The following is a 23,958-nucleotide window of genomic DNA, read 5'->3' on the forward strand; positions in this document are numbered from 1 at the left end:
ATTAATTTGGCTGACGAACTAGTAAATTTTACCCAAGGAGGAAGTAGTGATAAGGCAGTTGATACTGTAAAACTCTTATCTTGGCAGTTTACTATGTGAGAAACACTTTCTGTCCCTTACTTCAGTATGGGACTCATGACATTGTGTTAAATGATTTATTCACAAGCTATTTTAGAGTTAAAAACAAGACTTCTCTAGTCATGCCTAATCCCACATAAATAAATCACTCTGTTTGAAAATATTACTTTGATTAACTGTTATCCATATTAGATATCAAAGATTGTAACCATGGATTTGAAATTAAATTATGAACTTCATTGCAGTTCTTCAGTATTGAAGGCAGCTGATTTTCTAATGTGGTTGCTAGTGGTATTCTGCTGCCCCAGCCACGTGCCCTGTATCTTGTCTGTGTCCCCTTCCCACCACTGCTTTTTCCTCTTTCCTCCTCTCATATTCTTAATCACTGTTTTTCCTCTTTCACTACTGTAATTATAAGATCTCTTTACGTTGTAGTTATTAACCCTATTTCTGCCAATTCTGGGGCACATATTTCCCTCTGTCTACAAATTGCCTTTCTAATGTTTGTTTGTTTGTTTGAGATGGAGTCTTGCTATGTCGCCCAGACTGGAGTGCAGTGGCGTGATCTTGGCTCACTGCAACCTCCAGCTCCTGGGTTCAAGCAATTCTCCTGCCTCAGCCTCCTGAGTAACTGGGATTACAGGCACACACCACCATGCCTGGCTAATTTTTGTACTTTTAGTAGAGACGGGGTTTCACTATGTTGGGCAGGCTGGTCTCGAACTCCTGACCTTGTGATCCACCCGCCTCAGCCTCCCAAAGTGCTGGGATTACAGTCTAATTTTTTTTTGAAGTTTTTAAACATAAGTGTTTTTGTGTTGTCAAACTTTTGCCTTTATGATTTTTCCTTTTTTATAACTAAGTTCATTCCTAGCCATATTTCAGATATATATTTACGCACATCCCTGTAATATCTTTCTTTAATTCATCTAAGAAATTATTTTGTTAGATATATGGTATGAAATGAGGGTCTACACTTTACACTGTTTTTCCAAATAGTTGTCGCAACCACTTTTGTTTTGTATTATCACCATTGTCATAGATTAAATTCTTACATAATATAGGGTCTGTGTGGGGCTATCTGGTCTTCTAGTTGCTTTTTCAATACATATTTATTAGGTGAATGACTGTTTTATCTAACTCCTCTTTGGCCAGTACCAACTATTGCTGCTTTATGAAAGCCTTAAATTCTTGGGCCGTGTTTCCTCTTGTTTCTTTCTTTATTTCTTGTAGTTTCAAAATTTGCTTACCAGTTTTCACTGATTTATTCATCGACATCAACTTAAGAATCTTTTTATTTAGCTCTTGTTATGTCTAGCTTTGAATTTAGAATTCTTGGTCAAATTCCTCCAAAACAAAATTTGATGGAATTTTGATTCCAATTTAATTAAATCTCTAAAGGTTAATTTGGAAGGAATATTTTTTGTTTTAAAGACCAGATCTCCCTTAAATCCCAAATTTCAGATGAATTCTAATGTTTAATACCCCAAAAGTTGCTTTTGAACTGTACCATTTTTCAATGAAAAGAGTTTAATCTTCAATTATGAAAGGAAGTTTCCAATACTATAAATTTTCCCTTTTGTGTAACCTGAATTGGAGAATTAGGAAATTTTTTTTTTTTCTATGTCAGTCTTCATTAAATCAGAAAATACATGTTCAGGGTTAAATATATTTTTCAAAGAGGGTTGTAACTGATATTTATATAGTGAACAATTTTCATATGATAAAATTTATCAATTAGATGTATTTTTATATCTGTCCTTGATTAGGGACTTCTGTTTATAAAGGAGATTGAAAATTGTTTCTTTGATTTTCTTTGATGGTCAGAGGCAGAAATCAATTTTGCACCTTTTGGTGAGTGAGGCAACTGCAGGTAAAAAAAAGTTGAAAGCTCTTGGGAGAGTTAATTAGAGCTAATTATAATCTGATTGACCTGCTTTTCTTCCAAAAGCTGAACCAATCTTTCTTTGCAAAATGAGGATGGATTTTACTTTATCATACAAAATAAAGAAAATCTTTGTTTCTTGAAGTTCTAGATATCCATCATTATTACACACTTTAAAAATGAGTGTTGCTACCTAAATTATAGAATCAAGGACTAGGTAAGGTTGAAAAAGACCTTCAAGATTATTTAGTCTTAGAGAACATGCACTGTATTTCTCATGATGGAAAATTGTGTGTGTGTGTGTGTGTTTTGTTTGTTTGTTTGTTTGTTTTGAGACAGAGTCTCCCTCTGTCACCCAGGCTAGAGTGCAGTGGTGTGATCTCAACTCACTGCAACCTCCACCTCTCAAATTCAAGAAATTCTCCTGCATCAGCCTCCCAAGTAGCTGAGATAACAGGGTCCTGCCACCATACCCATCTAATTTTTGTATTTTCAGTAGACATGAGGTTTCACCGTATTAGCTATGCTAATCTCAAATTCCTGACCTCAGGTGATTCACCTGCCTTGGTCTTTCAAAGTGCTGGGATTACAGATGTAAACCACTTCGCCTAGCTGAAAATTGTAATTTTTAAGGAATATAAACTAATGTTCATAATTTTAAAATCATATATATTTAATGAAAACAAGAAATAAAATTGACAAGTATAATTGTCATTTTTAGCATTGGTATTTTCTTCATTCCACTTAGTCTTATTTGCTTGATAAATACTGTAAAAAGATTTTTTAAAATTTATATAAAAAGAATATAATGCAGCCAGGCGTGGTGGCTCACACCTGTAATCCCATCACTTTCGGAGGCCAAGGCAGGCAAATGTGTTGAGGTCACCTTGAACCTGGGAGGTGAATTTTGCAGTGAATTGAGATCATACCACTGCACTCCAGCCTGGGCGACACAGTGAGACTATCTCAAAAAAAAGAGTATAATGAAATAATTTGCCTGTTATTATATGGTGTTTCTCAAAGCATGGTTTATGATTGTTATTTTAATTATTAAATGAAATGTAATTCTAATATTCCCATAAATCTGAACCCTTTTTTGAAGAAATTTCCTATGAAAGCTTCTTGCCTAATAAAGTTCCTTAAGGCAGTTTTTTTATATAAAAAATGAAATAGTCATTTTCATGGTTTGTCAACTCAGTTATATCTCATTTTATGTTAAGTAGAGCACCTGCTCATATTAGATAGGGTTTTTACTCTCAGACAGATTGTGTTCTAATATGGGCAGTCAAGACCCTTTGATTTTAGAAAGTTGGGTAATAAAGCATTTTAATGACAGTTCAAGATAGCAGTAAGAGTACTAAATATATGATTAATTACAGACGAAAAATATAAAAGATAAAAAAGGAGAGAAAGATCATTTATACAAAAGTAAAAAGATTTTTTAAAGTGAATCACCTGAGGTCAGGAATTTGAGATCAGCATAGCTAATACGGTAAAAGTAAATGAAAGATCATTTATACAAAAGTAAACTGGAAAAAACAGATAAGGTGAAATCTAAGATAGATTTTGAAGGACAAGTAACACCTAGATGATGGAAAAAGGTGAAAAGTGTATATACCTAGAGGATTAATGTGACCCAAAGTGTCTTGGAAGTAGAAAAATTTCATCTGGTAAATGTGGTAAGTTAATGTACTTGGATATGGGAATCATCTGAGAGTTAAATGGACTAAAGCTAGTAAGTGGGTTGATTTGGAATAGGTAGTAGAGAACTCTGAAGAATGAAGAATGAGGATATATTTTATCATGTACCATGTTCTTAGGTTTGTTACCTAAGGTGGTACTTCAGCAATATTTTGAGGAAATCAGTCTTTCAGAAGTATGCAGAATACTTTCAGAAGTATGCAGTAAATAACACAATAGGCAGGGTGATCACATATGTGATTTTCGTAGTACCCAAGCGTGAGGTGATAAAGACATAAATCGGCAATACAGTATTTAGAATGGAAATTAAGCAACGACTGCAAATTGCATTATAAATGAAGACTTCACAGTGGTTAATTACTGGTTAGGTAAAGAGGAGGAGGAGTTGGCTAGATGAATCATGAAGGGGGAGTGAGGAAAGAGAAAAAAAAGCGTATGTCAGAGATTTATTAAAAAGTTCTACGGCAGGGCGCGGTGGCTCAAGCCTGTAATCCCAGCACTTTGGGAGGCCGAGATGGGCGGATCATGAGGTCAGGAGATCGAGACCCTCCTGGCTAATACAGTGAAACCCCGTCTCTACTAAAAATACAAAAACTAGCCGGGCGAGGTGGCGGGCGCCTGTAGTCCCAGCTACTTGGGAGGCTGAGGCAGGAGAATGGCGTAAACCCGGGAGGCGGAGCTTGCAGTGAGCTGAGATCCGGCCACTGCACTCCAGCCTGGGCGACAGAGCGAGACTCCGCCTCAAAAAAAAAAAAAAAAGTTCTACGAATTCATATTCTCCCCCATACACATTCATGCCTGAGGGGTGATTTATACCTTCATTTGTCAGTATCTGCAAAGCATTTTGGGATTATCCATTGATAGGTATATTATATATATTTTAACAAATCAGACTCATAAGTTAAGGAAACTAGATATAACTTACTTTTAAACATTTTAATTCAATAGCCCTTTTCCTGCAGTAACCCTTAATCTTTTTCACAAGCTATAATAGTACCAAGACCAAGAAGGGCTTTCCAAAGAGTGGATGTAGGAAGCTGATAAGAGAAGTATTCTTTAGGGCTTGGTAGCATAGGTTACACTGCACAAAAACAATTTCTCTTTGCAGCCACATTTTTCTCCTGTCACCTATTGACATTTTGAAAGATTTACTGATGAACTTAAAAATTGCAGAACTTTTAAAATTGGTGATGTGAATGTGTTAGCCTAATTACAGATGGGCCACTGCAATTAATGCTTTTTCCTTCTACTGTAGGGAGCCATTCATTACAACTCATAACTAGAGGAAAGGGCTTTGCATGATTGTTGCTAACATTAAAAAATATATATGCAAATTGTGTTTCCAAACAACTCTTCAAAGTTCAAGAGCTGGTGTTACTAATTGAGTGCCTCAGGAAAATCCTTAATAAATTATTTTGTCTAGCTCTGTGATCACACAGGTGATTGTGTATATTTTTTTCAAGGTGAGAAAGAGGAAAAGGAAAAAACTGTGCCAAGAACTACAATAGTTTCTTCAATTCTTTTCTGAGAGTAGTTTTGATCTAATAAAATAGGTGTGATTTCCCATTATAAAAATGAGCACTGAGTCTTAGAGAATTACACAGCCAGAAAATTTTTAAAAAGTAAGATTCTGATCTGAGATTCTAACCTAGTTATGTCCCATCCAAAGCCCATGTTTTTTCATTCTAGATCATGTTACCTTGTCGGGGAAAAGTTCTGTATGCGGAAAAACACATAGCATATTTATTGTCCTGTGTGTGAGCTGTTACTGTGCTTTGTCCCAACAAAAGTCCAAAGTATTGGTAGCCTACAAAGATTTTCATTAGTTCAGATTACATTTTCAAAAAAGACTTCGGTCTGATTTTCTTTAAAGATTCATTATGTAATCGTGAGGCAGAAAAACCTCATTTTATCAAGGGACAGTGTAAGTTGAAGACATTTCCTCAGTGTTGCCAAAAAAAAAAAAAAACTAGAGATTTTACTTCATAATTCAGGATTCCCTTCTAGTGCATTTGCTTACACTGCTTAGTATTAAAAAGCATAATGTTTATGTGGATTTTCTGACTTACTACTATATCTTTGTTTTTCTTTTATTATCTAACTTTCTAAAACTGAATTAAACTCTATGTATTACATAGTAAATCAGTAAATAGACTACAGCATTTTCTCTGATGGGATTTCAGTCTCATGGTGAGGTACTAGGAAAATTCTGGCTCAATTGTTACTGACATAGGAGGCTGTACAGTTATTTATTAGAAGACAGCCTGGGAGGAAAAGAGAAAATGGATTTATGTGATCTTGTATTGCTAAATACAGCACACTGCTGTTATCTTTTCTTTACTGCTTCCTCTAAAAGTCATCATTTCAATGCACTAATCTTTTAAACAGCCATTCAGTGGTAACTGGGCTAGAACTTTGCTAAGGGGTCACATTCACCAACCTGACAGTTATATATTTACAAAAGAAATAGCATGAATTTATTCAGCATCAAAACCTCTGCATCTTTTACCACCCAACTACATTTCACACCGTATTACCATCAGTGCACAATAATGGCTATATAAATTCCATCCAGATTCTTCATTTAATTAACTAGCATTCTTTGAACAAAAATAAAAGTGCTGTTTTTATAGAGGAATAAAAGCTGCATGAAGTGAGTGTGAAGAAGACAAATCACCAAATTAGTTATTCTTCATTGCAGCTATGGAGAATTTTCTGCCCTTCCTCTTTCTCTTTAGAGGCTTTGTTTTTTTGTTGTTGTTTTCTTTTCTTTTCTTTTTTAGCTTGATTGAATGCAAAATGGAGAGTGAAGCAGCTTCAGATATACCTATTATAATGACCACATCATAAGCTCATCCAGGACTGGGCACTGATAATGTTGTCATCTAAAAGTGATTTTTTAAAAACATTTTCTGTAGTTGGCGAGGTAATACAGCATAGTAGCCAAGAACGTGAACTTTATAACTAGACTGCCAAATCTTAGCTCTGTCACTTATTAGGTTTGTGATTCTGAGTTAGTTGCTTAACTTTCCTATGCATCAATGTCCTGTCTATAAAATGCAGATAATAATAGGAGGATAATAATAGACACATCCATGGCAGCGTGTGGATTAACTGAGTTGATGGATGTAAAACATTGAGAATAGTACTGGCACATAGTTAGCCATTACCTCCTGTATGCACGGCAGCAGTCTGGTGTGAAGTTGATCCAGCTGTGTCACTAGCCTCTCTTGATCATCTGAATGAAATTGACTGGTGTGGTAGGCTAGGTTAATGTACCTATCTTTTCTAGATATTTCTTTCTAAAAGTATTCTTTTATTATAAAACAATTACTTTCAGATACAAGGAAATAAAGTTCTTTGAGTCAAGAGCATAGAAGGCAATCGGTTGACCACATCTCTCCATCTGGCACCCTGCTGCCAGATTTAGCTTTCTAAAGCACTGTTTTCTCATATCATTTTCTGCTCAGAAGCCTTCAAGTCTTCTTCAGACTCAAGCTCCTTTCCCGTCATGCCTACCATTTCTATCAGAGCCTGACTCCCTCCCTTTGCACGACCTTTTTTTATCCATTACTCCCCTATAGCAAGTCTCTACTCCAATCATAATTGATCTAGTATTGTTTCCCAGTGTGACACATTTCTTCTTGTCTCTCTTCCTTTGTTCACATGGTTCTCTTTTGTAACATCCTCTTTTCTTCATCCATTTATCTAAGTCATACCTGATGTTCTAAGTTGAGACAGAAAAGGAGAGGTTATCTTTTACCCCTTTGTATTTTTGTCATAAACATATTTGCTACATGCAGTGGCTGCTAAATAAATGCTATTGATGAACTATCCTGTTGGCTTTACCTTCAAACTATATTTAGAATCTAACTGCTTCACACCAACTCCACCACTGTCACCCTTATAGAAGCTACAGTTAATTTTTGCCTGTCTCCTTTTTCTTCTCCCTGCTTCCAGCCTTGCCCACTATCTACAGTCTATTCTCAACACAGCAGCAAAAGTAACACTTTTAAAATTTAAGTCAGATCACATTGATTCTCTGCTCAAAACCCTCCAATCATTTCCTGTCTCACCCTGAGTAGAACAAAAGTTCTTGCAACGGCCTACAAATTCTCTTAGCCTCTGCCACTTCACTCTACCTCCATCCCTATATTCACTCTTGTTACCACTCTGCCCTCATGTCTTACTACTCCCTGCTTCCTGGACCCTACCACTCCTACCTTTGCTACACTGGCTTCCTTGCTATTCTCTGGAAGACGTAAAGCACAACTCCATCTCAGGGCCTTCATGCAAACTGTTCCCTCTTCCTAGAAAGCTCCTCTTTGGGAAATCCTGACTCCATTCCTCCTGCAGGTGTCTGGTCAGTTATCTTCTCAATGAGACATTTATATCTCATCCCTGATTTACTGCTTATCTCCCTGAACTTAGAGTGTAAATTCCAAAGAGCAAGAGGGAAGGCTTTTTGTCTGTATTGTTTAGTGTCTACCCTCAGTACCTGAAACAGAACCTGACACATAGTAAATACTTAATAAATCATTTTTGAATGTATGAATGAAAAACTGACCCTTAAGAATATGCCAGCATTCCTAACCCTCCCAGCACTTCAAATGTATTTAGGCTCAAACAAAAGCAAATGTCCCTTAACAGCACTGAAAAAATTAAAATAGCCATAGTTTAATATTAGCCATGGCAATTGGAGCAGAAAGTTCTATCGCAGACAAAAGAGATTTCTGCATCAAGTAAATAAAAAGAAATGGTGTACAGTATAAGAAGTGCCATATTATATTTGTGTCCTGGGGGACTTTCTTTAACCCAGTCCCAAAGTACATTTTTTTCCCTCCAACTACATTTTGAGAGAGCAAGTGGTTTTGGCTACCCTATCCTCTTCCTAAGGTGGAGGGTATAGCTGTATGAGGAGTTTTTGTTTTTTCATTTAGAGGCAGAGTAAAACAGTAGACAGACAGCATTAATGATGCAGTCAGGCAGACCTAGTTTCAAATTCTGGCTGTGTGTTCTTGAACAGGTCATATAACTTCTCTGAGTCTGTTTGCTTATGTATGAAATGTTTTTTGGTAATGTCTTTCTCTCAATATTGTTTTAAAGATTAAGTAAGAAAAGACACGTGAAGCACCTGAGACATAACATGTGTTTAATAAATGTCTTGTGAGCATTGCATTCAACAACACAATTATGTGCTTTGCTACTAAGTGCTACCTTTTGACTTAAACCGAAAGTGAGAAGTAGTAGATAGACTGATGTCCCTGAGATAACTTTGGCCTCTGGAACTTGGTCCATGGAGAAGCCCCATAACACTACTACAAATCTCTCTGCAGCATCTGATGACACTGCAAGAGCCTTTTTAGAACATGAGTCCTACCACCTACTTGAGTTTTGTTGTAGCCTACTCTTTTTATCTTTTGAGCCCATTCTTATTCTTCTGTTTTCCATTTTCAACTCTCTTCTACGTCCTTTATTTTCAAAATGTTATGCTAGGTATATGAAGTCAAGAGTTTCCATACTGAAATCAACAAAGGAAAAAGTGAGATCAGGCAACTACCTCATATAATAAAATAACATAACTATTAATTTTCAAATTGAAAAATTAAAAAAATGTATATTGACTTTTTGGAATTGTAACTTCCAGAGCAGGGAAAATATTTTGTGTAAACCTCGGAACTATTTCTTACATATTTTTTAAATGATATTAATTTTGAAATCTTTAGGAAGCAAAAGCTGTAGTTGAAGAAACAAGAGCCCTGCGTAGTCGGATTCATCTTGCTGAAGCTGCACAGAGACAGGCACATGGAATGGAAATGGACTATGAAGAAGTGATCCGTCTGTTAGAGGCCAAGATTACAGAGTTAAAGGCTCAGCTTGCTGATTATTCTGACCAAAATAAAGTAAGCAAAGCAGTCATCTCTTCCAGTTACCATGGTTTCCTTGCCGTTGTCATGTATCCTGTTTTCATTTTCTTTTCATCTGCTCTTCTAAACTAGGTCAGTGTTTGTCTTCTATTATTCAATGATAGGATGCTGTGTCCTGATGGGGGTAATGTAAAGGTCTTGAGCCTTCCTTTATCCAGATGGCTTTGGGATAGAAAAGCATGTGCCCCAAATTTATTTAGGTCATCAGTCAAAATTGTTCAGTTCAGGTATTAAGTCCTGGAACTCTTTAACATTTAGTTGATTACACTGGTTTTTTTCTTTTGTTTCTAAACTTGCTAATTTGTTTTATGGGAAAGGGAGGAGGGGAGTCTAGGAATGAGTATGCTCTTTGATTAGAGCATTCAAGGAAGCATAAAAGTGAAAGAATGTTTGCCTAATGCCTAGATAATTAATGGGAAGAAACTGAGTTTGAATTTTTTTTAATGTAAGGTGCCCTAAAATAGTTTTCAATAGATGATTTTCCAATTTCAATAGCAAAATACTGAATTTTTTTCAGAAGCCAGTGTGAACTTTTTGTTGTTGTTATTGACACAGAGTTTTGCTCTTGTCACCCAGGCTGGAGTGCAATGGCGTGATCTCGGCTCACTGCAACCTCCGCCTCCCAGATTCAAGTGATTCTGCTGCCCCAACCTCCCAAGTAGCTGGAGTTACAGACGCCCACCACCACACCCAGCTATTTTTTTGTATTTTTGTAGAGACAGGGATTCACCGTCTTGGCCAGGCTGGTCTGACCTCCTGACCTCAGGCGATCCACCCACCTCAGCCTTCCAAAGTGCTGGGATTACAGGCATGAGCCACTGCGCCTGGACAGTGCAAAGTTTTTTATGCAATTTTTTTTACATAATACATACTATATTCAGTGAAGAGGCTTCAAAAAACTATAATAGTCATATATATTTTTACTTCACTGAATTAAGGTAGAAAATCGAATAAACTGAAATAAATTTTCATACATTTGTTCACTTATAAACATAACTGGTTATTTATATCTCTAATCCAATCAGTTTCTAAGAGAACATAAAGCAAATCTGAATAATTTATGACTATTTATTTAAACATTAAAAGGTTAAATACTTTAAATATACCACATGAAAATGAAACTGGTGTTAGAAATGTAAACTACCAAAGAAAATTTGAAATCTGTTAAAAGTCAGTAGACTATTTCTCACATCTGTTCACTTAAACCAATTCCACAAGAAGGTTGAAGTTCCCATCACCCTTTGATAATACCACAAGGCCAAGAGGAAAACATTTAGTTGACAAAGCAGCAATATTTAGGAATATTACATATTTGTAATTTGTGACCTAGTATTTACATTCTGAAAATAGATGTGTGATTATGTTATGTAGCTTTAGCCTGAGTATGAAAATACTTTGAGATTTATCACAATATCAAAAGTATTATTTATTATGGTTACTTTTGAAGTGAAAAATCAAGAGTGTTTAATATTTTAATTTTAAATAATATAACTTTCAAGAAAGTTCACATGAAATTATTCATTGTTTTTTGTTTTTTTTAAGCTTGGGTTATTTGTAATCTCTTCCAGCTCTTAACTGAGAAACATTTTTGTCCTAAGTTGCCTGGTAATATAATTAATTCAGTTTTTCTCTCTTTTATCATAATCGAGTTCTCATGCCATTTCTCTTAACAAGACTCTAAGCCAGTAACCTGTCTGTGAAAACAGTCTTTAAAAAGTCTCTTTAAAGGGCTATTAATATGAGCATCTCAACATTCAACATTTTCTAAACTCAGTATCAGTGGAAAAAAAGAAGGAAACCTTTTTTTTTTTTTGAATCGTGAGATTGCTTAAAGAGACATTGACCAAGATGTTACAGAATTAAGATTCAAGTGTCTATTTGTGGGATAACAGATTCTTTTTGTAACAATACTTTTATTTTTCATTATAATTTTTCCTTTATGTTATTTATTTATTTATTTACCTTTTGGAGTTTTTATTCACCTTCAACATAAGAAATAAAACATTACTTATGTTACTAGTACCTTTGAAGACCCACGGTGTTTCTTTCCAATTGCATCTCCCACCCTTTCCCTCAGAGATAACCATTTTCTTGGATTTATTGTTAACCATTTTCTTGAAAATTTTAGTACTTGTGTATATATTCCTTAACAATATGTTGTTTAGTTTTACCTGTTTATCAACTTTATATAAGTAGAAATATACTCTATGTATGATTCTAACCTGCTTTTCTTCACTCAATATTTTGTTTTTGCATTTCATCTCTGAAGTTTTTAGCTAGTTCATGTCTTCTCATTGTTTCTTTGTACTCTATTGTGTGGACATACTACAGTGTAATTATCCATTCTGCATTTGATGGACAGTGCAATTGTTTCTTTTCTCTTCTGTTATAAATGGTGCTAAGAACATTTTAGTGCGTGTATCCTGCTCCACATGTGTAATAGTTACCTGCTAGGAGTAGAATTGCTAAGTTGAATAATTGTAAGTTTAGCTTTACTAGGTAATGCCTACTTGTGCTTCAAAGTATTTGAACTAATTTGTACTCCCACCAGTAATGAATAAGAATTATTGTTTACCCCGCATCTTGCTGATGCTTTGTTTTATTTTACTTTTATCAGTCTGGTAGTTGTAATACGTATTATGTCATTATAGTTTAATTTGAATCTCCCTGGTTACTAATGGCTTTGAGACAGTGATATGCTGGGACCAACTGACACTAGCTCATGAGAGCTGATTGCATGCATCTCTTCTCAACTCCATGTACAGTGATATCAGGTTGGTAGCTTGAAATCAGCCATAATGGGGTTATTTCTACCCATAAATGTTATAAACCAAGGTTTCCTCCTCCCTGGTAGCCAGTTGAGCATATATTTATCTCTTTATTAGGCATTTGTGTTTCTTTGTGAAATGCTTCTTCATATCTTTTGACCCTTTTTCCAGTGGATTAGTTGTCTTTTTCATATAGATGTGTAGTGATTCTTCTGGTTACTAATCCTTTGTTAAATTATATGTTATAAAAATATTCTTCCAAATTTCTAGCTTGCCTTTTCACTCAATGGTAAAATGGACAGGAGTTTTTAATTTTCGTGTAGACTAACTTAAAATCTGTACCCTCATTTGTCTTTTTAGAAGTCCTCCCATTTTCAAGGATATAAAGATATTCTTTTATATGTGCCTCTAAAAGTTTTAAATTTTGATCCTTCTGTAATTGTTTTTGTGGCAGTGTATGAGGTGAGGATCCATTTCATTCTTTGTTTATTCAAAATGAATAACTATGTCATCACCATGTTTAAAAAGCCCCTTCTTTCCTAGGTGATCTACAAAATAATCTCAGTCATATATCAAGATTTCATATGTGTATGAGTCTGAGGTTCTCTATTCTCTTTTGTTGGTCAATGTATATTCCTATGTGAATAACACATAGTGTTGCTTACTGTATCTTTTACAGTAAGTCTTGATATCTGATCATCCTGTCTAATTCTTTTTCTTCAGAAATGTGTTGGTTACATGACCCTTTGATTTTTTATTATCTGTTTTAGATTCAGCTTATCAATTCCATCAAAAGAAAAAAATGTATCAGAATTTTCACTGAAAATGTATTAAATATGTAGATTACATTGGGAAGAATTTACATATTTATGATTTTCTTTATTTATGAACACCACTGAGGCACAGAAAGGTTACTTTCATTGTGACCAGATAATCTAGTTTATGGAATAATAACTGTTCAAAATTTGTTGACGTTTGCCTCATGGCTTACCTTGGAGTCTGTTTACAAATGTTCAAAGAAAGCTTGAAAATAATTCTGAACTTGTTGGATGCTGCTGTTCTATATAATCCACTAAATCGGGGTCATTAATTGTGGGGTTCGGTTCTTCTCTGTTCATATTAATTTCTTTGTCTGCTATAGCCATCATTTACTCATAGAAGTGTGGCAAAATCTCCCTTTTGGCTTCTCTTTTTAAAATTGTTTTGTATATACTTTGAAGCAATGTTTTTAGGTGCATACAAGCTTGGAATTATAATTCTTTTATGAAAATGTCATGACTCTTCAATCTAGTAATCCTCTCTACCTCTTAATGCCTTTTTTTGATTGATAATAAATAGTAACACCAGCTTTCTTTCAATTGGTATTTGTCTAAATACCATACATTTACTTTCAACTTTTCAATACATTTTAATTGTATCTATAGTAAATAACATGTAACTGGGTTTTTTCCCCATCTTACTAATTTTTGACCTTTAATTGGAAAGACCTTCCTATCTACACTCTTTTATTTGCTCATGCACTTGGCCTGATTTCTGCCCTCTTATTTTGTACATTTTATTTTCCCCATGTGCTCTAGTTTGTAATTTCCTGCCTTTTCTAATTTTTTTTATTGGTTCAGATTTCTCCTATGTCACCTTGCCCCATTGCATTCATTCCTCTCTGTTGTTTTCGAAGTTATACATTGTTTCTAATTTTTAATGATTATCCTAGAAATTTTAACATTCTGATTTAACTTCAATTATAAAATTAATCAGTACCTTTTTTCTCTTCTTCTAAGTATTATAAGCACTTTAGAACACAAATCCAATCATCCCTCCCGACTTAATTTCCATTTTTGGCAGTATTTTAGTTCTTTCTTTTCTTTTAAAACCACAGATTAGACATTGATTATTTGTTTTGTGTGGTCAGCATTTGCTTAATAGACTCCATGTTTAACATTTTCTGTTAAACATTCTTACATCTCAGACCTTCTCACTTTGTTGCTTTCTTCATGAGTATGTATTTTAGAAATTCATGTAGTAAGGATCTCATGATAATAAGCTCTCCACATTTTATTTGTCTGAAGAACATCTTTATTCAACTCTTGTTCTTGAAATGTATTTTTGCTACATTTAGAATGTTAAGTTGGCATTTAATATCTTTCACTGTTTTTATTTCATGTTTGTGATGTCAGCTGTCAATCTGTCATTTGTTTGCAATCTGTTTCCTTCTATATGATTTTAAGATCTCTTTGGCTTCAGTGTTCAGCAGTTTGACTATGATGAATCATGTGTTGACTTACTTTAATGTGTACTGTTTGGGATTCATTGAGCTTCCCGATTCGAAGAGCAATGTCTTCTGCCATTTCTGGAAATCACTAAGCTATTATCCTGAGTGATTTCTCTTTCATTCTTTGTATTTGTTCTTACGTAATTCAGATTGGATGTGTGCTATAGCTTCTTCTGGCTGTTTTCTCTTTACCTTTTCTCCCCATTTATATTTCAATTTTTATCTTTCTGTTCCATTATGAGAAGTTTCTTTACCTCTGTGGTCAAATTCACCCATTCTCTTTACAGTTGTATCTAATTGGATGTCAAATCTATAAATAAAGTTTCTAATGTAGTTATGTTTCATTTTTATTTTTGAGATTTATTTTTTATGTTATCTGGATCTATTTCATTTCTTGTGTATTATACTTTCAATTCCCTCTTATTTTTAAAAACATATTAAACATAATTGCTTTATATTCTATATCTGCTCACTTAAATATCTGCTGTCTTTATAGATCTGATACTGTACTTTATTCAGTTAGTTTTCATTCATAGAGCTTATTTTCTCATATGTTTAGTGATTTTTGTTTGTGTCTGTGAGGTCATGTTCTATCAATGCATTATAAATGGGAATTCTTTGAGCTCCAAGTTTTAGAAATATCTCTCCAGAGTTTTGTGTTTGCTTCTGCTAGCCTGGGACCAATTTAAACCAAAATTTCGGCATATGGCTTTTTAGGCCACACAGATAATGTAAATTCTGGCCCCAAACCTGCGGGGACTTTTGGTTAGGAATTATTCTGGAGAAACTTTTTTACTCGAGTCACCTGAGCCAACATCAAAACACTCTTGACCTCTGTGAAGTTTACTTCTTCCTCGTTCACCCATGAAGGTTCTTCTGTTTTCCATTTGTGACTGTTGAGACCCCAAACTGTAGGTCACCAGGGATCAGCATATACCCTCTGAGCAAATTATGCTTCAGTGCTGTCTTACCCCAGTGGGTTCACTTGGCATTGCTGTTGCATGTCTCCATGGAATTCCTTTACGTCCTTGCTAGCTGTGTCTTACTTCGTTTGTGTGTGTGTGTGTGTGTGTGTGTGTGTGTATCCAGCATTTTTAGTTGTGTTAAACTGGTAGAGGTCTCTGTCAGCATCTGGTAAGACATATTGCAAAAAAAAAAGAAAAACCCATAAACTAATTTAAATATATTTTACTATAAGAATCAATAAACTCATATACAGCTTATCTCATAAAACTTGCAGCATCTCCATGCAAATTAACTTTTAAATATGCAGTTAATTGCATGCTCCCCAAATCAAAAGATATGTACAGTAAGACAAAAAAATAATTTTGTAATATTGAATAATAGGGATCAGTAATCTAAAACTGAAGAAATGTGTAAATATTCCTTTTGATATCTCTGTGCAGGAAAGTGTTCAGGATTTAAAAAAGAGAATCATGGTACTTGACTGCCAGTTGCGAAAATCAGAAATGGCTCGAAAAACTTTTGAGGCATCTACTGAAAAGCTTCTTCATTTTGTAGAGGTAAGTTTTTCTGTTCTATTACGTTCATCTTTAAAAAATATATAGGCAACTGGCATATAGATAAATGTTACCATATTTGGTACCTAGTGAAACATTCTCTAGTCTCAAAGCAGCAATGCTGACTTATGATCAGATTTAGAACTGCATAGATGTTGAAAAGATTGGCTCACATTTTATAGATTGTTTAGAGAAATAATTGACACAAGGTAATGTGATTCCAAATATATACTATATTAATGGATAGTTTAATAAAAATCCTGATAATGTATAAACATTATTTGATAACTATTTACCTTATAAAGAAATGTTTTATAGCTGTTATATTTCTGAGTAAAATTGCATGTTAGTTCAATTGTTTCCCCCACCCCCACATCATAGAAACATCAGTTTAATCTGTGGACAGAGGAGGCTGTAAATATTAATCAAGAAAAGATCTTTTTTAAAAACTGTCAAACTTATGTATCTCCTTCACCATCTTGTTTGTTGCTAGGCAATTCAAGAAGTATTTTCTGATAATTCTACTCCTTTATCAAATTTAAGGTAAGAAAATTTAAGTGCTTTTTGCAGAATATGGGTAGTGATTAAATTCTTCATCTGGTCATTGTGACTCAAATACTAAAAAATCTCTTCAATAGTCCTAAGATGCTACATAACTCCCATTGGATGCCATCGTATGGAAACAGGTGCAAGGACATGTTGTTTTGGGTCCCATCTCTATTAAAGAAATTCCTGGAGGTATTTAGTCAATCATTGTAACCTTGTAATCTAAAATTGTGGTAGGAACCACATATCCTGTCTTTGTCAAAAATTCTATAAAGATGAGATTAACTTGAAATTCTTTAGTTGTCCTACATATGAATAAAAGTTACTGGTCACAGGTTCACTAGTAAAGGTTAGACTCAACACAGCAGACTAGTTGTTCTGGCAAACAGAATTTTGGAAAACATATTCATGCAATCATTTTCTTTCATTTTCATCTTTCAGTAGATATAAATAAAAGAAATCTATTTGGAGAGTATACCTGTATTGTCTCATTATTCATAATACGTTTTGGATTTAAAGTTTCTTACTAGAAGCTGCAAACATACCAATCAAATTTATTTATTTCAAACCACAAGTTTATGGTCATTTTGATACATGATGAAAGACATTTATAAAAAAAAGATTCTTGTTTATGCATTTCCAAAGTATTTTTTTCTGATCTCATAATAGCTGCCACTAGTCCTAGATACATCTTCTACTTCTAGCAATATACGCTTGCAGAAACATGTAGACTCAATGAGGTCAGGTGTGGTGGCGCATGCCTGTAATCTGAGTATTTTGGGAGGCTAAGGCAGGAGGATCACTTGAGCCCAGGAGTTTGAGACAAGCAACATAGTGGTACATAGTGGGACCCCATCTCTGCAAAAAAAATAGCCAGATATGATGGCACATTCCTATATTCCTGGCTACTTGGGAGGCTGAGACAGGAGGATTGTTGGAGCCCAGGAGCTCCAGGAGATTGAGGCTGCAATGAGCTGTGATCATACCACTGCACTCCAGCCTGGATAACACAGTGACACCCTGCCTCAAAAAATAAATAAATACTCTACCCTTTACTGTGAAAACAGCAGCTTAATAAATGAAGATATTTTTGGTGTCCGCATAGCATTTTTTAATTTAGAAGAATATTTATAATTCACTTCTAAAACTCATTTTAGTGTAATGTTTTACTTCTTATGATGAAGGGATCTGACATGTCTTCTTACTCTCCATGCTGCTCATGATACAAGAAAACTGTGAATTTCATGATTTTTACTCTCAGTAAGGATCTTAAAATAATCAGTAATCATATTTATTTCTTATATGGGTTAAGTGTGTCACCCACCCTCAGCTTTCCAAGGTCTTAGTTTCACCTTGACTAATAATTCAAGAGTTTTGTTTTAAAAATTAAGATTAAAATGGCTATGTGAAAGCCAGAGCCTGCCCTTGCCTTAAACTGCTTCATGGGAAAAAAAAGACAACTTTAAATAGCTACATCAAGCAACATTTCATGATGTCTTAGTAAATTAAACACTAGTAAAATCTGGTGCAGTCATTTCAATATAGCATATCTTCTATATAGATATTGGCCTTGGTCATTCAACACAGAATAAAGGCTATGTCTTTGAATTTGAGAATTGATGCTTTTGTTTCCCTTTGTGAATTAATATCATTATGCTTAGGAAGATGGACTATAAATAATGACGATTTTGTCATCAGTTTAAAATTTTTTTTTTAAGTAAGTTTTAGTGTTTTTTTGAGGAAAACATTTGATTTTTAATTAGATCAGAATGCATTCATTTTAGGTGACATTTGCATTTCTTAGAAGTGATATAAATGCTCTAGGCTGTTTTTGATTCGAGGCAAAAAATGGAATAGTTTAAGAGATAATTTCAGGAGCAAATACATATATTGAATTTATATTTAATATTACTAGAAGTAATAATAAATGTATTTTAATAAAGTCATGTTTATGTGCTTATTTTGAATTTATATAGAACTAAATAAAATTATATCATGTTAGCAAAACAGAAGCACTCACAAAATCAGCCCAACAAATGATTTAGGAGACAGGTCATCCTTCTATTACTTCTTTCTCATACATGAAGTCAACCTAATTTTAAAATATTTCTACTTATTATGTAGTAAATAATTGAAGACAGAAATATTGTTTTGTGTGAATTACTTCAATTTTGGTTATATGAAATAATTTCCTCAGAAATAGAAATATTTTTGTATAAATCTATAACTAATACAACTTCAGATTTAGTAAAGATAGATGTTATTTATTGTGTAGTGAGTTCAACTTTATTTTATTGCCTTTATAGTGAAAGAAGAGCTGTGTTAGCTTCTCAGACTTCCCTCACACCGCTGGGAAGGAATGGACGTAACATCCCAGCAACGCTGGCGCTTGAGTCTAAGGAACTTGTTAAATCTGTTCGTGCCTTACTTGATATGGATTGTAAGTTTTCTGCATTTTTTCACTTTTAAAAAATAATTTATTTAACAAAAAAAACTGAAGTCAGACAGTTGAATTGCATTATAGTGGCTTGCCTACAGCAAAATTGATACCTAATCAATAAAAATCTTGATCTACCAAGATCATAGGAGGAGAATATTTCCTTTATGTAAAGACTCAGAATGAAGCTCTAATTAAGACATGCTTTTACATCTACTTCCACCCAAAGTTTCTTTGAAATGGAAGAATGTAAAAATCAATCGGCAGCAGCACTGGAAACTGAAGGAGTGGAATCAGCATTGAGGAACTTGTTGTTAAATAATAATATACCACAGATAGAATAAGATTAAACATACAGTCCAACTGAGCAAAAGACCCCAAAACTCAAATATAACAGGCAAAACTACTCAATGAGTTCAGCAGAACCGTGGAAAAAACCCCAGGATCACAGACAGTGAATACTGGGAACAGATTCTGGGGTAGTCAGCAGGGTAGTTAATTAACTGGCTTGGAATAGCTGAACAAGTTCCCTAGTCTTCAGAGCTGCTGGCTCAGGCATATCCTCCTATGCTAGGGCCAGGAGGATACCTCTCTAAAGGAGCTACATGACCTGTCACTAGATACCTCTAGAGTCAGCACTGGGCTAGAAAGAGAAGTAAGGCAATGTTCTAAGTAACTTCCATCTTCCCAACAGACAGAGAGATCCTTGGGGAAAACATAAATGATTGGATATTTTCCTCTTTCTCTCTTTGTGTCTTTGTGTCTCTCCAGACACTTTTGCCTCTTTATGAATTTCAACTCCCTTTTTCTAACTACTTCTTACATACCCTTTATTTTCCTGCAATGAAAATTATAATTTACCTAACTATACCTATAATTTATAAAAATCAATGGCATGCTAATGTACTATAGAGGAGAAATAAGAGGGAGGTGATTTATAATAAAATGATATATATTTCAATATGTAAATGCTTTAGTACAACTATACTAGGATATATAATGTAGTCATCAGATGCCTGCACCTAAACAGCGAATCACCATAAATGTGGCAACCATGAATGTAGACTGATACAGGAACACTGTATTGTCATTTTAAATAGCATGAGCAGATTGTCATCAGTAATGTTCAAATGATTGTCCAAAATGGTGACCAATGGTAAAGTTCTGAAGAGAAGAAAGTAAAATCTTCCATCAGTTTATATACTAGGCACAAGCCTAGGAAATGTAATGTATATTAAAACTATGCAAAAATATTTGGGGTTTATCTAAAAATGGAATTTTGTTCCAGATTTGAATAATTAAAAACAGATGTTTTACCACCTTAAATATCTAGAAGGGCATTTAAACATTATACAGGACACAGAAAAATTCTTTGTTGCACAGGACTGTTCGGTGCATCCTATAATGATAGGATGTTCAGCATTCCTAGTACCCTTTCACTAAATGCTAAAAATGTCCCCAAACCCTGTGACGATAGATAATGCCTCACAAATTTCCAAAAATGCCCCCTAGGTGTAATACCGTTCTTAGTGGGAACCTCTATTGTTGATCCTTGTTTAAAATATGAACCAACAACCAACAATCACCTAATAATGGTCCAAGGGTGAGAAGAACTATGTAACAGGGAGATTCTGAAGAGAGAGAAAAAAAAGTCTTTAATTAAATAAACATAATGTAATATTCTAATATTCTGAAGATAGCTATATTATTTTCTTGAAATAAAATGGAGTTATTATCCTTAAAGAATCGATAACACATTGCATTCATAACACAAGAAGTAGTTGCATGCAATAAAGCGTTTTTTTTTTTCAAGACACAGTCTCACTTTACTACCCAGGCTGGAGTGCAGTGGCTCAATCTCGGCTCACTGCGACCTCCTCCTCCCCCATCCCCCATCATTCCCACCCCCAGGTTCAGGTGTCTCAGCCTCTCAGGTAGCTGAGACCACAGGTGCACACCACCATGCCTGGCTATTTTTTTATTTTTAGTAGAGACAGGGTCTCTCCATGTTACCCAGGCCTGGTCTTGAACTCCTGGACTCAAGCAATCCACCCGACTCGGCCTCCCAAAGTGTTGGAATTACAGCCATGAGCAACCACACCCAGCCAGAAAAGAGCTTTTAAAAAGTATTTTACGTTTCCTTTTTCACTAAATGAAGATATTACTCAAAAAAGTTGTTTGATTATTAAATAATATAATTTATTTGAAGCACCTACCTATCACATTCCTAGCACAGAAAACATACTCGAGAGTAAGTTTTGAATTGTGGTTGAACTATAGACATAGCACTTTTTAAAAAATAAGCTGTTCCATTTACCACTGCTGCAGAACAAATCAACCCAAAAGTTAATGGCTTAAACCAGCAATTTAGTATTGTCTCTCATGGTCCTGTTGGTTAACTAACTGCCCTCAGCTAGGCAGCTCATGTTAGAGCACTCTCACGTGGTTGCAGTCAGATATCTGTTGGGGTTGCAATCATCTGATGACTCTACTGGGCTGGACATCTAAGATGGGAGCTCATCTTTGGCTATCAACTGGAACACCTACCTATATTTGGCCTCCCTAGCATGGTGACCTCAAGGTAGTTAAACTTCTTGTGTGGTGGCTCAAGGCTCCAGCATAGGTATTTCAGTGAATAAGACAAAAGCTGTATCACTTTTTATGACCCAGCCTCAGAAGTCACATAGCCTCACTTTCACCATATTCTGTTCATCAATGCAAATTTGAGGTGATGGGACTTAAGACTCCACCCATGTATGGGAAAGTGACAAGATCTCTTTATAGAAGAGCATATAGTTAGAAGTTATTATTGTGGCCATCTTTAAGGAATAAAATGTGATACGTCGTATGTGTTAAATGGAAGTTAATTTAGTTGGGATGGCTCAGTAAACATTATTACAAGTACCCATTAATATATGGCATATTAGTAGATTAGTGTGTTAGATTTTGGTTGTTTTTCTGTCTCTTTCCTAATGTCACCTTACCTGCTAGTTGTCTTTCTGCTTGCTTCTAACATTCCACCATCCCTCTAGTTTGCCATTTTTAATCTTCCCCATGCTAGGGAATAGATGAAAACAGAATGAGAGACAGAGAAAGAAAGATGTAAACGTCCATGTTAATTAACTATGAAAATGATGTTTTCAGTACAGTTCTGGGTATTAGATGGCTTGGCTTGGTATGGGGTAACATTCAAAGACCTTCTGGGGTAAGTTCTGATTTCACAACTGTGTTATGGAGGATTGGAAACTATGCCTCTCATAGTGTCTACTCAGTTTTCACAATAAGTATATACTTAAAAATTTGTATTACCTAATATGTTTGTAAAAATCAAATTATATGTCAAAAACTCATAGGGCTAATTATATGAAGAAATTCTGTGGGTTTTAGGAGGGATGAAAATAATCACTCCTAATGTGTTATGTGTAAGTTCAGAATTTTATATATCAGACATTTTTACATTGGGATGGCAACAGTGTAGGGAAACACCCGTGTAGACATAGCCCAGTGGACATTACCATCATTAATTTTCATTACCTTGCTAACATTAACTTGAATATCTGTCAAAAATGATTATTCAAAGAAAATATTCGAAATTCAGCAGAACTTATTTCGAAGAAAATTTTAAAAATTCATCTGCACTTTTTTTCCCCAATGAAAGTCAGTAATTTGCATGCTGGTTATAAATTAATTATGCAATCAGGTTTTTAAAATTTTATTTGAATTTTATTTTCAGTTGACAAGTAATAATTGTATGTATGCATGGGGTACGTAGTGATATTTTGATACACATAATATATAATAGTCAGATAAGAGTAACTAGCATATCTATCATCTCAAACATTGATCATTTCCTTGGGTTGGGAACATTAAATATCCTCCTTCTAGCTATTTCAAACTATGTAGTACATTATTGTTAACTATACTCATCCTGCACTAGTATAGAGCACTAGAACGTATTCATTCTATCTAGCTGTAATTTTTTATCCTTTAACAAATCTCTCCCTATCCCCCTGTTCTCCCTGTCCTTCCAGTCTCTAGTACCCTCTGTTTTACTTTTCACTTCTATGAGATCAACTTTTTTATTCATATGCAGGGACACACACACACACACACACATACACTATATTTTCCTTATCCATTCATCTGTTGTGGGACACTAAGATTGATTCCATATATTGGCTATTGTGAATAGTGCTGCAATACACATGGCAGGATGTCTCTTCGATATGCTGACTTTCTTTGAATAAATGCCCAGTAGTAGGATTGCTGACTCATATTGTAGTTCTATTTTCGTTTTTTGAGGAACTTTTGTACAGTTCTCCATAGTGGCTGTACAAGTTTACATTCCCACCAGTGGTGTACAAGGGTTCCCTTTTCTCTGCATCTTCTCCAGCATTTACTTTCTGTATTTTCGATAATAGTCATCTTAACTAGGTTGAAATGATAACTCATTGTGGATTTGATTTGCATTTCCCTGCTGATTAGTTATGTTGAGCATTTTTCATCTATTTGCTGGCCATTTATATGTCTTCTTTTGGGAAATGTCTGTTCAGATCATTTGCTCACTTTTTAAATCAGATTGATTGGTTTTTTGCTGTTGATTTTCTGCTAGTAGTTTGAGTTTCTTGTGTATTCTGGATATTAATTCCCTGTCAGATGAGTAGTTTGCAAATATTGTCTCCAATTCTATAGGTTATCTTTTCACTTTTGATTGTTACCTTTGCTGTGCAGAAGGTCTTTGGTTTGATATAATCTCATTTGTTTATTTTGCTTTTGTTGCCTGTGCTTTTGAGGTCTCATTCATAAAATCTTTTCCCAGACCATTGT

General features: G+C 34.7%; 1 protein-coding gene across 2 annotated transcripts in view; it reads left to right on the forward strand.

Moving 5' to 3' along the window:
• The window catches only part of STXBP4 (syntaxin binding protein 4), a 202,773-nt gene that overhangs the window by 95,940 nt on the left and 82,875 nt on the right, over positions 1 to 23,958 (forward strand). For both annotated transcript variants that reach the window (XM_033183556.1, XM_033183558.1), the window contains 4 exons: positions 9,391 to 9,567; positions 16,035 to 16,151; positions 16,642 to 16,691; positions 19,001 to 19,134. In XM_033183556.1, the coding sequence (XP_033039447.1) occupies positions 9,391 to 9,567; positions 16,035 to 16,151; positions 16,642 to 16,691; positions 19,001 to 19,134 (478 nt within the window). The remainder of the gene's footprint in view (positions 1 to 9,390; positions 9,568 to 16,034; positions 16,152 to 16,641; positions 16,692 to 19,000; positions 19,135 to 23,958) is intronic.

This window comes from Trachypithecus francoisi, unplaced genomic scaffold (genome assembly GCF_009764315.1).
Source record: "Trachypithecus francoisi isolate TF-2019V2 unplaced genomic scaffold, Tfra_2.0 Lachesis_group20, whole genome shotgun sequence".
In the NCBI taxonomy this organism is placed as follows: Eukaryota; Metazoa; Chordata; class Mammalia; order Primates; family Cercopithecidae; genus Trachypithecus; species Trachypithecus francoisi.